Source organism: Anomalospiza imberbis, chromosome 5, assembly GCF_031753505.1.
Source record: "Anomalospiza imberbis isolate Cuckoo-Finch-1a 21T00152 chromosome 5, ASM3175350v1, whole genome shotgun sequence".
Classification (NCBI taxonomy): Eukaryota; Metazoa; Chordata; class Aves; order Passeriformes; family Viduidae; genus Anomalospiza; species Anomalospiza imberbis.
Genome location: NC_089685.1, coordinates 21,989,826 through 22,005,568, shown reverse-complemented (window position 1 = coordinate 22,005,568; position 15,743 = coordinate 21,989,826). Strand labels below are relative to the sequence as shown.

Sequence of the window (15,743 nt, the reverse complement as noted above, 5' to 3'; positions counted from 1 at the left end):
CCTGAAAGGTACCACCTTTCAGAAGTGTTATAAATGCATTGTTTTTTCAATATAATGTTTCACTCTACAAGTTACAATGGATAACAGTACAAAGTAAGGGCTCTCCCACCTGTCGTGAGTAATATGCTGGTCAGCATCATACATACAAAATGGGTTGTCAATTGTTGTACACTCAGTCATAAATTCTATCGATCCTCCAGTATCTGCTGAAATGTCACATATGGCCAGAAGTCTAAAGCAATTAAAATAAAAAGACAGTGGGATAGAGCATTATACAAATTACTACAAAACACAGGGATAAAAGGTCACAAGTGAATAGAAAATAAAAGAAATGTGAGAAGATCTATGCGACTTGTAACCTTCTTCATCTCAACCAATTTAGAAGTCAACAAAGCACAAAAAATGGTATCCAGAAATATTATGGAAATTTGTCCCTATTATAGTCATCAGGTTTGCATTCCTATCAACAGCATCCAATTTCATGGAAAGACTGGCAGAATCCCTTCACCCATGATCTTTTCTCTCTATGCCCTGTACTGCCAACACCCCCTATTCATTTTCCATCTACCAATTCCCTCAGGTCGTGCCTATGAAGTCCTGAATTAAACTAACTTCCCATCCTAAATGGAAGCCTAAAGAAGTGGCTGCCTCCTACCAGTTCAAAGATAGCAGGTGCAGATGGAGCATTTATTAGCCTAATGCACAACCACTGGCTCCACTGAAGGTTAACTCTTCAACTCTTTATTTGTCATGTGAGAGAAAGGTGTCAAGAGCTGGCAGAGAAGAGACAAAGACCTGATTCCTCACCAGGATGTATTTTCATGTCCTCCCCAGTCTGTGATAGGGCTATTAGAGAAAGGGTAGCTCCCATCCCTACGGAAAGGAGACTAACCCTTAATTTGCACTCCACATTCTAGCCTTAAAAACTATTCAGGGCTGTGCATTCCACTACCTGCTGCAGAAATAAGAGGTGCTAAGGAACAGTTATTGAACTTGTACATGCCAGATGACAGGGTAGGAAGAACTTTCCCTAAAACTCTGCTCAGGCATAGAAACTTCTACCAATGCTGGTGCAGCAGGTACATTCCCAGATATCATCCAATACTTTTGTTTGTATTGGATTCTGTATGAAAATCAGTGGCAGAACTAACTCTGCAGAAAGACAGCTGATACCTATTAATCATTTCTACTGTGATGTTTTCAAAAACTCCAAACTGTGAAAACAAGACTGTAAAGCACAAAAGAACAAGAGCAAAATCAATGGGGCACCGTAGAACATGCCACAGAACAATGTACAGTAAACAGAGTAATTTACCATATACTGTGGTGAAACTGCCTAACATTACAAGTTAATCATCATGCTGCAAAACTGTTACAAGTGAAATGAGTGTCTTACCTGTGTGGTAATTCAGGACAGCCATCCATTGCACCAGCAGCAGATTTAACTGGCACCAGCAGCTTCTGAGTGTCCCGCCGACTCAGCAAGCGAGGACTATTTTGTTCCCAGTATATGCCATTAATTAAACAAGTTGTGTAGGGTGCAACCTGCAAAGAAAGTTACAGATGCCTGATGTTTTCATCTAGTATTTTAAGAAGCTGAAAGCACCTGGTCTAGGATTTTAAGTTAATGCTCTCTCATATTATGAATATGCAGAAGTGTAGTAAGTACAAACACTCTGTGGAAAACCTTTCATGAAAGAACAGAAGAGATGCTCACATCAATGTGAAAGCGAGAAACGTAATTTTCTGGATGTTTATCATAGTCTACTGGATCATATAGTCCATCACGTTTCCTTACAAGATGATGGTGACGACTTAACACTGTTCCATAGACTTTCCTGAGGTCTGAAGTTAAAAAAAAAAAAAAATAAAAATTAGCTCTTATACTTGGACAAAAAGTGTTTCAGTGTCTTTAATCACTATTGTCACTGCATACCTCCAGATCTGGAAGCTTCCTTTAACTCATGTGGTTCCACAAACTCACATGGGAGAGCACTGAACATTTCTTGAGCACCCTGAAATCATGAAGTAGGATTTACAATAAGTAGACCATAAATGTAATGTAACACTGCTCATTTGGTGTTTGAAAACAAATACAAAATGCCACATACAATTTGACAGCCCTGCCAGAGAACATCTCCAAAGATGTACACATTGTTTCACACATACCCCTGCTTACCCAAAACTAAGTAGCTTGGGCATTATGTGCAAGGAATTTACATCATTCCCCACTACTGCAGAATGCCTAAAACACAATCCAGTGCCTGGTTCTTATTTCTAATGGCTGAGCTGGGAGGCCTCAACTCAGCCACAAGAGGATTTTGCTGCCACTCTGAGGAGCAGTTTCTCTTTAGGAAAGATCCCTGAAGCCACTCCTCATCAACCAGGCTGTTCTAAAGGCCAAGAACTACAAAATTACTTCCCCAATGAGCTGTCATCACAACCAGATTTTCAGACACACCAACATTTTGGCTAGAAAGAACACATTTATGCAGGCAGTGACTTCGCTTTATGGCTGGAGCCTTGTTAACTGATCTTTGTTGCCAAAACCAGGAGTATTTTCCCTATGTCACAGAAAATAGCCCTGAAGTCAAGCATTTGTAAACCAAGTCAATGATATCCACAGATAAAAACTCAGCAGGTGTTGGAAAAAATAATTCTTTCCCCCATACTTTAATGGAGTGATTAATTTACTTTGTGAGCACAGAGTCAACAGTAGGGAGAGAGCGAGAGAGAAACCATGCAGGTTGGAAAAGAGAGAGAAGCAGTAAGATTTAATCCATGTTCATTGATAAGAAGTTAGCATGACAGCCTGGTTAGGCATGACCTCATATTAAACATTTTCATTTACGGTAGTTAAAAATTGTTACTGGCAAAGGAAAATGTGAAGTTCAAGCAAACAAAATGAACCCATCAACCCATTTTACCTGACAGAAATCAAATGCCAAGAATTTCTATTAACAATTATACAGCATTTCATTTTGAAGACAATTCTTACCTTAGAAACATTACCAGTGCCCGTGAACACAAATGTTAAGGGCCCCACTGACTTTGGCATCAGTCCCAGTGAAATTTCATATCCGGCATCCCGTACTGCCTGCACAGCCTGACCGCTATTCCTGTAGTTATGTGCCATCCCAATGTGCTGAAATCAAAGGCACAGACCAATCAAGATATTCTCCATATTCAAATACAGATAACTAGCCAATGCCAAAATGTTATTTAGCTAAAGAAAAATACATACACACATACTCTTACCATGAAGGGAGTGTGATGACCCAGAGCCAGAAACCGCAAACCCAATCCATGTAGAATGTTGATCATTCCTGTTGTTAAAAAAATACAAAACTGGAACATCAGTCTTAATTATAAATACGCACAGTTAGAAACTGCAGAGACTGCCTGAAGCCTCAAATCATCCCAGATATTTTCCCATGTTTTTATAATAATACTTGTAAAAAAAGTCTACATAAAACCAGAGAAGGAGAAATTTAATAGCAGTCCATGACCTTAAACTTGCTCTTAGCCCATTATGCATTTAGGCACCATTTAATATTCAGATATCCTTTTATGAGGTGTATCCACATCACCGGATTCCAAAGAAGGAAATAAAAGAGTCTCCTGAAGAAACAGTGTTAAAGTTCAGTAGAAAGAAATGAGAACCATGCCACACAAGAATCAGATTAAATGCATAACAGTGACAAACAGATGTTGTTCAAGCTCTCAGGACTGACAGCAGCCTTTTTTTTTATCAAAAGCCTAATCAGTTGATCTCTTGATATCTAATCTGCTCCAGATAGTACAATGGACAAACAGGACTTCAAGACAACAGCATAAAATATTAGATTTGTCAGGAATCCACATGACTATTTGACATGTCGCCGCATGAAAGTAGGAGGCACAAACCAGAATGGAAAAAGGCTGTTAAAAGCAAGAATTCAAAATGCAGTTAAAAACACATCGCAAGCCTCAACTTTCAGGAAGGACGGACAGCCAGAAGTATTACAGGAAGTCATTCGCTGCAAGCCTGCCTTTACTTTATACACTATACCTGCTACACCAGCCCACTTTCCAAAGGCCACAACTCGCATTCCTTTATGATCAACCATTTTTTCATAGTCAAACAGTCGAATTTCCTGAAAATACACAGCAAACCGAGTATTAAAATTTTCAGTGAATGCAGTCTGTGGCACGTTGCTCTCCCAGGAACTACCTTTTCACATGCCTTTGTCATTCTTAGTTCATAGAGCCTGATGGGTTTATTTATCGTAACAAGAATAAAGCATAAAAATAAAAACATAACGGTTGCACTGCATTTTTGTTTGAAAGCTTCTGCACTGTCCATGCCCTCTTTGTGCCACTCTAGCTGCTGCAGGTCCATTCACATCCTCTGCCAAGAGGCTGCTCATTTCAGTGTGAACTGGCTGCCTTCCTCTGAAATGGCCAATATGCACTCCAGCTTAGTAACTTCTCAACAACTCTTCGCGCTCAGAGAGAAAGAGACTCTCTTGAGCACACCATGCTCACAACTTACCTACCTCATGCACATGAAGAGACTAACATTGCAAACACAAGATCTTCTTAGCAAGAAATACTCAGTTTCAGGAAAGGATACTGAAAACTGTCCTCATTAGCCACCTACAAGTACATGTGCTGGAAGTAACATGTAACTCAGTTTCCATCCCATGTTAACTGACAATGATCTTCAATATGACATAATTTACCTGTCTTAAAATCTCATCCAAAAGGGGCATGTTTGCCTCTTGGGCTTTAATAGTGTGAGAGAAGAAGGCATAGTTCTTTTTAGGGATTAATTTGTCCTCTGGAGGTCTCTTCACACCTATTATCAGAGAAGCCTCAGAAATATCTTCTTGAATAATGGCACCTGCTTTGACATATTCCTATGAAAGACAAAAACCAAAGAAAATTTTTCTGTGTTTTTTCTTATTCAAATCTCAGCATATTACCAACTAGAACAGAGGAAAAATAAATAATTCTACCAAGCAGAAACAAGTTACTGCATGCAATACATTCACAAAATTTTTTTGATAAAGAGGTATCAAGTATCAACTTGAATTACCATGCCATTTCCTATTAGATGAGGCCAAATTATAATTATGTGTTAGCAAAGTACTTCATCTTAAATTTACAGACTACAAAAAGGATATTTTACTAAATTTGAAGTATCCTGCAGTATTGCAATAATGAACAGTCCTTTGTAAGGTGCTCAAATACTTGGAAATAAGTTTAGAGAAATATGAAAAATTCAAATTTGAAGACTGATGAAATGTGATTTTATAGAATTGTATAAGCTCAAGCCCAAGATGAAGAGTGATTTCTAAGGATATGCAATAGTATGATCTGCACTTTGATGCGTACATGCAAGTAGTCACTAATTTCCTACTTTTCTTTCAATTTTCATCTGTTTTCTCAGTTATCTTACAGCAGAGAATTACTGCTGCTACAAAAAACTGTAAAAGCTCTCTGTCCTGAATCTCACAGCATTAAAGAAAAAAACTCCTCATTTCACATGAAGAATAGGATTGAAGCAAGAGTGGAATTCACCAGATTCATCTTTCCTGTTCTTTTTAAAAATACAGGGTTTTTTAGAATTCTTGCCTTCTCACAAACAGAAGACAAAAACACCAATATTAAAGAAATTCCCAAGCTTCTACTTCAAGAGAGCCTAGAACTTCTAGGGAGAGTGATGACAGGACATTAATAAAATTAATAACAGAAAATTAATAAAAACAACTCCAAAAACCCACCATGGTGCCAATATTACATTAAAAAGCTAACCAAACTACTCCTTTTCCTTTCGACTAGCACAACTCCTCATTTAGCAACAAAATTTACACGTTTCTGGGGGATTTTATATCTTTCCTCATGAATGGCCTTTGAATATTATTTTTTCTGTACTATGGTTAACAGCTACACTATGATTTTGCTTGTGTCTCAAATGGGACCTTACCTTTTCATGGATGGCTCTTCGGTTTGACGGCTGCACCAAGACCTTGTATCCCATCTTTGTCAACTCCTTAACATGCTTTGGTGCTAGAGGTGCTCTTCTTTCCCATGCATTGACATCTTCCCTCCTGATTGCCAGCACAGACTTACGATGATGCCAACACTTAGCGTAGTGGAACATACACCTACCATTTGTGTGACTAAAGGCTCGGAGCATGGTAAAGCCTGATGGCAGCAAAGACAAAGTAATAAAACAATACAGGTACATATACAGTTCAGACATTGTTTGTGCAAAAGTTTGTGCAAAAGTTCATTTAGCATCTGCTGTAAAACACAAACCAGATACTTCATACTCTAGTTACACCCTACTGTTGTGAGACATTAATTCAATTTCAGTGAATTTTGTTGCATCTTGGTCTGATGAGGTGACCTTAGAGACAAATTTTCAATTGTAATAATTGTTTTGATTACTGTAAAGGAAGGCTTTTAATGTGTTCTATGCAGCTAGTTTTTAACTACAGGGCTTAAAAAGAATTCTGGAAACTTAAACTTTCCAATTATATTCATTTGCCACCATAAGCCAGGCAAAGACCATCAAAATTTGCATCAAGAACAGTCCAAACTAACAAACACACAGAAAGAAAGCAGAACACAGGCTGTATGGCAGGCTGTTGATTAAAAGATAAAAACCCAGCACTAATTATTTTTACATAACTAATGCTTACACGGGCCAAAAATGGAAGATAAGTTCAAGACCTTAACTACTGAGTAGCAGTGAGCATATGTGTGACCAGGAACAGCCATTTTTCACCCTAATATGAATTTTCTGCAAAATGGAAAAGCTTCACTAGAACAGATTCCCACTGCAGAGGAAAACCCCTTTATCTTCCATCTCATCCTCTTTGCTCCCAGAGAAGCCTACATGCCACTGCTTATTTCTGTAGGGGCACTGCCAGGTCCAGCATCAAGTATCCAGGAGCCTGAGGCCTTCAGATACTTAGGCGATTTAAAAGATACGAATCTCAGAGATAGGCTTCAAAAATGTGAACTTTGTTTCCAACACGATTTTAACTGATAATACCTGTATGTCTGTATCTGAATCATTTGGAAAATCCTGTTTGTTCTCATGCCTCAAACTTGTAAAATCTCTATATACCTAAAGACTTCAGAAGTCCTGTTTAACTCCAGGCTTGCTGAAACAGAGGGACTAGCACATGAAGGACGGCATGGAGGGAAGCACACAGTCATCTGCAACAGCTCCAAGTGTGGTCTTCCTACCATGGCTACGTTTGTCCACCAGCAAAGGTCACTGCACTCAAGTTGGAGGTATTTTGACGCTTCTCTTCAAGCATGCTAAGAAGGTTCTCAAAGCGCATAATAATCCCTCTCAAAAACCAGGCAGCCTTGTCACACCATGTCACTATCTCTGCACACTAAGACATAACGATGAGAGCAGTTTGTACTAAAACACTGCATCTCATACCCAAGCCTGCAGTGAAGCAAATTTCCCTCACACAGAGGACTTGCACAAGGAGAGAAGCGATGCCTTCCAGAGGGAGAGGCGACCGTGGGTTTCCGGGCAGGGAGCAGTCGGGTGACCTCCAGCAGGTCAGAAGTTCGTCCGCGTGCCCCCTTGTGTGTGCTCAGGCTCAGCAACAGCGATATCCACATCCCATTGTAAAAGTGAAACTAACTGCGGCATTCCAAGCCTGCAGCGCTGGGAACCCTCCGCGGCCCCCCCAGCACGCCGAGTGACCGCGGGGCCGCCACCGCGCCGCTCCCTCCCGGCCGGTGCTGGGAGCGGGTCGCACCCCCGCGAGCATCACTGGGGCTGGGACGGTGACAAGCAGCACAGCGAGGGGCCTCCCGCCGGCAGGGGCGACGCGCGGGAGGGGAAAAAATCCACGGCAAGCGGCAGGGAAAGGCAGAGGGGCGGCGACGGGCAGGGGGAGAAGCGATGTGCAGGGGCAGGGGGCAGGGGGGGCGGCGCCGCGGCGGGAGGGCGGAGGGCAGCGGGCAGCGCTGGCTGACACCCGGAGCGCCGGCAGAGCCGTACCTACCTCGGGCAGCGGGGCAGCGGCAGGAACGGCCGTGCGGCGCCGGTCCCTCCTCCGGCCGAGGTCCGGCGGCGCCGCCGCCCCGCGCCGCAGCCAACCGCGAGCCGGCCGCGGGATACACCTCCCTGCCCGCCAATGGCGCGGCCGCCCGGCGCCCCCCGCTCCCCGCAGCGCCGGCGCCTCGAGGAAATGCGCCGTTTATGGGAGCTGAGCAGGAAACATCCCGGCGACCCAGCGGGGCATGCTAGGAGGAGGCACTTGCCTGAACCGAAAGCTGACCGGACAGGAGAGGACTTTCTTTGTCAAGAGCTGTCAGCTGTGAATATTCCTTGGGAGTCTGGAGCCCTTACCAGGCCACAAGCCTTTCCAATGGAGGTGTTACAGGGATAACGTAGGTGTCCCTGTGTCATCTCCCATGTTGCATGTTCTGCTTTGTCCACGAGCCAGCTGCTTAAAGCACTCTGCTCGAAAGTTGAGGGATGTATTTGAAGTTGCAGTGTAATTTGAAACACTGACTTGAAAACGTGTCGAAAGCATAAGCATGAGCAAACTGGGGTTTTCTTCAGCTTTTTACATTGGAAGATACTTTCTGTATATGACTCCTTGTAACTGAAGGGTCTCGTATCTGAGCCACCCCTGAATACCCTAACTACTGTGATAGTGGTTAAAAATTTTCTAAAAGTTCCTGCTGTCCTGAGACCTGGGACATGATCTAGACACCAATAGGATCGACTCCTGTACATGAGAAGGAGAGGTTGATTCCTAATTATAGAGGATGTATGGATATATGTAGAGCTGTAGTTCTGGTCAGCTCTGCAAAACTGTATTTTACAGAACAGTAGCTAAAACCTCTTTTTACCACCAAAGCATTTCACTTTCAACGTATTTCTGTTTGCAAGAATGTTTAGAGATACCTTCATGTGTATATAAAAGAGACTTCACTTTTAGCTAAAACTCTATATACACTACTTTGCTTGGGGTCAAAGTATATTTTGTGTCATTTGAAATTACTGAGGTTTGTACATTTTAGTTTACTGATGTTTTTAGAATTTTCTTCTAGAGAAATGAAGTTCCAGGCTGGGCCAAAATAGTCAGCAAACCAAAAATCATCCTTCTTTAGTCACAGAGATATACTTGGTGACTCTGGCTTCACCCAGCAACAAAACCCTACATGCAAGCAGAAAGCGCAGAACAAATAAGGATGTGAATGAGATACTGCCAAAATACCATTTGGAGAGTTGATTTCTGCCACAGATTTGCCATCCCTCTGAATGGAAGTTGAGAATTTTATCAGCACCATTTTAATCTCTTCCTGTATCCAAAACAGACCAGAAGAACTGTCTTATATTTGAAGCATAATGGGCACTCCAAAAGTGAAAAAGGCAGCCTAAGCAGCCAGCATGGAGTCATGCTGTGACAATGTAAAGCCAGGTAAGGTGAATCCCACCTGCACTGTACTGTGTTCCAGATATGGAAGACTGAATGGCTTAAAAGGAAAAAAAACAGATCTGGAATCTTGACTTTACAAAACATGCTAATATAGAATTAGAGCTGTTTTCTGTAATAAATACCTTCTGGTCTGTGTGGATTGTGATTCCATCTGTCTGAAAAATCCTAATTATAAGTTCTAATTCTTACTCAGCTGGAATGCTTTTTACTCAGCACTGTGGGGGAAGTGCTGACTTCCATTATGGTAACAATAAACTCCCAGAACACATAGAGAGAGGTGGACTTCATAGATTTTGTTCTTAGACTATCACGTATAAATCTTGAATCTGTTGAAGTCAATCTGTTGAAAAACCCACACCAACTTCTGCTGGAATAGGGCTTCTCCCTAGGTCTCAAGTGAACAAAGGATTTGGTGTCCTGAAGACATTATTGCAGACTGTGTATCTACCTCTCAAACTCTTGTTTCTCCTTTAATTCTGGTTTTATACTGCAGAGATCAAGAAGTTCCCAGAAGCTTTCAGGCTTTCAGTCAGAATGAGGCTATTGAAAGACATGACCTTTTATTCAAAAGCCACTACCTGCAGTGGCTGTTGACTGCCACTGTGAATACTGACCTCACAGCAGAGTACTAGACATCACTGAACAGCACAGTGTTGTGTTCTCTACAATCACATAGAGAGTATATTTACATTCCTATTGCCCAGTGGGGAAAATTGCCTTCTCAGCATCCCCAAAGACCTTCCAATTTTAGTAACAGCTAAGATGTAGGATATGTGTGTTCTCATTCGTAAACACTAGAATTCACAGTGGCATCATTTATGTTCCTGTTCACTGTAAAACTTTGTCTTTTGCATTCACAGTGCATACTCAGACTGCTGCGTTAAATTGACATGTTTTTTTAAGCCATTCTCATAATCCTTAAGACACTGTGTAAGTATTTTTAAATAGCTCTGTAAATAAATCTAAACACAGAAGAAAATTACAGCCTGTGATGTCTGGTTAGTCAGCAAATTAGTGAATTGGCTGATTAGAAGACAAGTACCAATTCACCGCAAGAAACCACAGCAGCTCAGCTAAAAACACCGGATATACTTTCATAAAAATCTTCATTTAATCTATTAATTAGACTTACTGATGCTCACACCAGTAGGGCATTCAAGTCAATAACAATCTACCACTAATTATGGATCCATGGAATGAATAAAATCAAAACTGGGGGCTTGTTTTGAGATAATCAGGGGTTACTGCTTGAAGAGTCTGTTAAAGCAATTATGCTGGAGCTGTGTTAAAAGTGCAAACCTGATTCTTAGGCTCCTTCAGGAAATAATGGCTATCACTGCCCTAGCTCCTGCAAGTGAGGTTTGTCAGAAAGAGCTGAACTTCTGAAAAAAGATCACAACAAAACTCAACTGGTTTTTTGCATTTTTGTACCATTAGTGTCTTTATCAATTCGGTTGTAGGAGCATGTGTATTGTTCACATTTTAAAGCTGATAAAAATGACACAAAATTATGGTTCAGCCTACAATTCACATTCAGACAAGTGCCAGACCAGATGTTCAGGACTTCTTCACTGAAGTTTTTTTGCAAGAGTTCTTGATTCTTTATGGACTTTTAAAATCAGAGATATAAAAATTATTTGAACAAAACCATGAAAATAGTAGGAAATATATAACATGTATAGTGACAGGTTCTAGACCAGCAAAACTATTTCTAAAGCATGAAATAGAATTGAGCTGCTTTAAAAAAATAGCTATTTCTTTAATAAGAATACTTCTCATTCTTCTGTAAAAGTCAGCAGACTTAAACAACACAAGGTGTGTGCAGGCACAAGAATGAAGTTGTATAGGGAGGGAAGAAGTAAAAGGAAATGTCTGCTTAAGCCACAACTGCTGATTAAAAAAAAAGCGTGTTAGACTATTTGTCTCAGTATGGTTGCTTTTGACATCCATTGAGAAATACATGTTGGAGCAAGTCCTGAAACACAGGATGTAAAATGTGCTAATCCACCTGTTTTACTGTGTGAATTTTATGGCCCAGTTCCTTTTCCCTTGCAGTCAATTCCATCTGCCCAGGAATCTGCCCAGGACCCTGAAACAAAAACTGCTTCTTTTGTGTTACCCATAAAGAATTACTTTTGTATGACAAAAATACATCATAAAACACACCATTAACTGAGGTACGTAACCTTTCTCTGTAATTTTCAATATTTAGATCTTTAATCTGTTGTGGTTAAAAACACTATAGAGAAAATGATAGACCCACTACATGACTATATGGGGACACATTAATATGCACATATAACCATATGCATGTATACATTCTCATACTCAGTGTCTTCATCTTCTTTGGGAAAACATTTAAACTACATCCAGTGGACACATTTGGACAATCAAAAATATACTGAAAGCTACAGTGTCACTTAAGTTCTTTAAAAAGAAGGATTAAAAACTTTATATTGTGCTTGTGAAATCAAATCTTTGTGTCTTGGCCTTGTACATCCCATATCATGAGATAACAAATAGGTCCATAGCAACAAAGTCTACCACTAAACCATTACCTGGATTTCAATTCCTGATTAGAAAGAACAAAGCAAAACAGAAAACAAAACCAACAACAAAATTTTATTAAAAGTGTGAAAAAAAAACCCAAACCAAAACAAATACCAGCCCACCAGCCCTTGAGGTCATAGCATGACTTAAATAGGTTGGTTCTGAGTAGCTCTTTAATGAGAAAACGTAAATGCTTACCATTTTATCATTTAAAAGAAAGATATGAGAGTGAATCAAGGTTGCCTCTGAGTTCACAAATTAAATATTGTTTATCTTTGTGTGACCTCAGCAAATTTTAGTGTTTGGGGTACTGTTTTAACATAGGTATAAAATTCAAATTACTAATGTCTCTGACTTTATTTGTTAAAATAGAAAAAAACATTCACTTATTCAGGAGATCAACATGGAGAACAGCAGCATGAATTAACTGACTTATAAGGAAATTGTTTTGCCACTAAAAGAGATTCTATGAAACAATCAAAATCAAGGTGCAGAATGCAACTCCACTTGTTAATGGGCAATAACGAAGTAAAAAAAATTCTCAGGAACAATTTTCTCTCTCTCTTTCAAATATAAGAAACCAAACCACATTTCCAAAGAATTAATCAACAAGCTTCACAATCCTTTTTAACAAGAGTGTATTGTTGTTCTGATGTAAGGATTGACAGTTTACATGTTTGCTGCTGTATGCATAAAAAAACTCTACATGCTTTCCTCACAGCCATATCTCTGGAGACTTCAATCTGTAAGACACCGCAAGTGAGGATATATAACAAATACACAGTTAAACATACTTCATATTAGCTCTTTGGAGCATTTAACCATGTCCTATCTTCTCTTTTTCCTGAAATACCTACAGACATATTATAGTTAGTCTCTGCTCCATATACAACACTCAAAAATGCTTCAATAAATTAGGGTTTCAATACAGTCATACTGTTCCCTTGAGATTCAAGGGACCCAGATCTCAGTTATATCTGCATCCTTTTAATCACTTTGGAATGTAGTGGGCTTCTAAAGCCCTTCAAATGTATAGAAACAGCTCCTCTGAAAATAACCTTTGTTTAAGGAGTTTCTTTTCCAGATACATTACTGCAACAGAGCTCCAGAGCATCCCTGTCCCCAGAGCCCTGTGAAAGGAGACAGAATAGCAGGTGGGAAATGGAACAGGAGCATGACACGATCTTACTTGGCATCTGGTGATCTAGAACTCTGCTCTGGTTTCCAGGCCTCATGCAGAGTGCTTTATACATTTACATAATGATCATGGAGAATTTGTTCATTTCTCCATAATGATCATGGAGAGGAAAAAAAAAAAAAAAAAAAAAAAGCAGGAGCCAAACCTTACAGTGAGAAAGCATCAGTGACACCTGATGACAAGCATCAGTGGGTGACAAGCATCACTGGGACCCTATCACTATGTACCAGAAGGGATGAAAACATGGCATGACACACTAGAGTTTGTTTTCCAAAACAGAGTATAGTATTATATTTTGGTCTACATCTGAATATTGTAATGCTTTAGGAGAGTACTTTGCCAGTCTTGAGAAACTGTGGAGAGTACTTTTCTATAAATACATGCATATGTGTGTATGTGTACAGTGTGTGCATACAGAGAGTCCATCTTCTGAATTTTATTAAAGTAACACAATCCACCAATTTTGCTTTCCTGAAGGAAATCATGGTAGTTAATAACAGAATGAAAGAATAATTTAAGTTGGAAAAGGTTCATGATAGTACATTATACTTTATATGTGATAACTGACAAGAGTGATCTTCCTGATTATAACAGAAAAAACATATTTTGGTGTAGTAACTGTTCAGAAATAAAAGAGAAAGAAATTACCAAAGTGAAGGGTTTTCCAATTTTTTTCAACGTTTCCCAACAATATAGTTCCAAGATTTTGATAATTCAATTTGAAATAATCTCGCTTCAAACAAAAATTAAAGTCCTTTGTTTATTTTGAATTATTATTGCCATTCCAAAATAAAATTACTTCATTTTATAAACAAAGGTTTTTAAAGTAAGAAATATCTAAATGTTTGGGTTTTAATAATTTTGGGACAGCCATGGAAAAACTCAGTAAAAATAACACCAAATCTGAGTTTTTCAGGTGAAACCAGATGTCTTAATATTGAAAAAGTAGTCTCCACAGGGCAGGAAATGTATTATTTAAGTGACAGGTCTCCGAAACCTCTGACTATGTTGAACTGAAGTTTTTTCCATGCAATTCCTCCCTAACATAAATTTAATTGACTTTCAGTGAACAAGCAGCTGAGGCAGTGTCAAACATTACCAAGGGATATTATGCTCTGCCAATTCCAGTGTGAAAGCAGGGTACTCCAAGAAAAGTGGTAAAACACAAAGGACCAGTGCAAAAGAACTTGTCAGAGTGAGTTTCAACTCTATCAGGTTATCCTGCCTAAAAAAAAAAAATTACTTGAGAACTTTAGAAATACAAAGGAATGTGACTTTTAATCCCTACACATTGGAACAAATTCAATACATAGCATTGGCTGCTGGCTGGCTCTGGTGAAGAGCTCCCTCAAAGGGACAACTGTGCTCTGGAATGAGGATTTGGCAATAGGCAAAATTCTTGCCAGCAGCACACTGCCACATTGCTAGCAAGGTAATTACGGATAGTCTTTAGTGGCAGCCATAAATAGGATGTGTCAAAAACCAAGAAATTTTTCCATGTGTAAGAGAGAAGGATGCTATTTCTCAAAACATTTTGATAGATGGGATTTCTTGCCACTTTTCAACCAGGATATAATGCGTATGGTGGGGAAGACATTTCCATTGCAATAGTTGAAAGTGCTGGTACGTATAGAGCTGATAAAATCCATGTGCTGCCACTTTGCCAGCTCTTAGCAATACAGAATATTTCCACTTGATGGCACCAGATTTTTTTTAACCTTAGTTCAAAATAATTCTCTAATGAGATTTTGAATTCTGAGGAGATAATCTGGAAAAAATATTTATTTTATGCTTTGTTCTGAGTACATTTCTTTTCTTAAAAATCTGGACTTGTTTATAAAAATTGCAGTGAATTTCTTAGCATTGAGCAGGCTTTGACTCTTCTATTTGACAATGACAGTCATTCAAACTACCTGTTTTTTCCCCAATGCTTAGAGAGTATCTTCTTTCAGCAAAGAAAAGGTTATGTTATCATATTGTTATGAGCCAGCTTCTGAACGTGGATGAAAAATGAATTTTAAGATAAATAAGATAAATTTTGTTTCGGGCCCAATCCTGGAAGCTCCATGTGCATTTGCTTGTTTTAAAAAAGAAAGGCACCCATAAGATCATAGCAAAACAACAGGTAATTCTTTAAGGGTTAAGTACCAACTTTGATTTTTATCCTAAATTACCTGTTAATTATTATTAGCAATTACTGACTAGTGATTCTCCAATAGCCTTAAATACTTTAAAACTACTTTTAAACTCTGCTTTATTGTTCTGTTTAGGCAATAGGAGTGTAAACAAACAAAAATGTCATTTCAATAGTTGTCCAGTTCTTGGGGATTGCACAAGCGTCAGGCAATGGCCGGAATCATGTACAATGTACCAGATAACAGTAGACAGTATACTGGATAACATTAGATTACAGTAAATTTCCATTTGTTGTTTCTCATCTCCTCTTGCAACAGTAAGTTGGGTGAGGCAGGGCTGAGTCCTGTGTTTGTGCAACACCTGCAAGGGGAAGGGAGGATGATGTG

The 15,743-nt window shown here is 39.4% G+C and overlaps 1 protein-coding gene across 3 annotated transcripts in view; it reads right to left on the bottom strand.

Annotated features, from left to right (window-relative positions):
- The window catches only part of AASS (aminoadipate-semialdehyde synthase), a 29,207-nt gene extending 21,067 nt beyond the window's left edge, over nucleotides 1-8,140 (bottom strand). The window contains exons 1-10 of one of the 3 annotated variants that reach the window (XM_068189869.1): nucleotides 8,028-8,140; nucleotides 5,972-6,192; nucleotides 4,725-4,901; nucleotides 4,052-4,136; nucleotides 3,259-3,326; nucleotides 2,999-3,145; nucleotides 1,937-2,015; nucleotides 1,718-1,845; nucleotides 1,397-1,545; nucleotides 110-232 (exon numbers count right to left, since the gene is read on the bottom strand). In XM_068189869.1, coding sequence (XP_068045970.1) covers nucleotides 110-232; nucleotides 1,397-1,545; nucleotides 1,718-1,845; nucleotides 1,937-2,015; nucleotides 2,999-3,145; nucleotides 3,259-3,326; nucleotides 4,052-4,136; nucleotides 4,725-4,901; nucleotides 5,972-6,184 — 1,169 coding nt within the window. In that variant the 5' untranslated portion in view covers nucleotides 6,185-6,192; nucleotides 8,028-8,140. Of the gene's footprint in view, nucleotides 1-109; nucleotides 233-1,396; nucleotides 1,546-1,717; nucleotides 1,846-1,936; nucleotides 2,016-2,998; nucleotides 3,146-3,258; nucleotides 3,327-4,051; nucleotides 4,137-4,724; nucleotides 4,902-5,971; nucleotides 6,193-7,450; nucleotides 7,476-8,027 lie in introns of those variants that run through there. The other 2 variants (XM_068189870.1, XM_068189871.1) reach the window with 2 other exon arrangements.
- Between the last annotated feature and the right edge of the window lie 7,603 nt (nucleotides 8,141-15,743).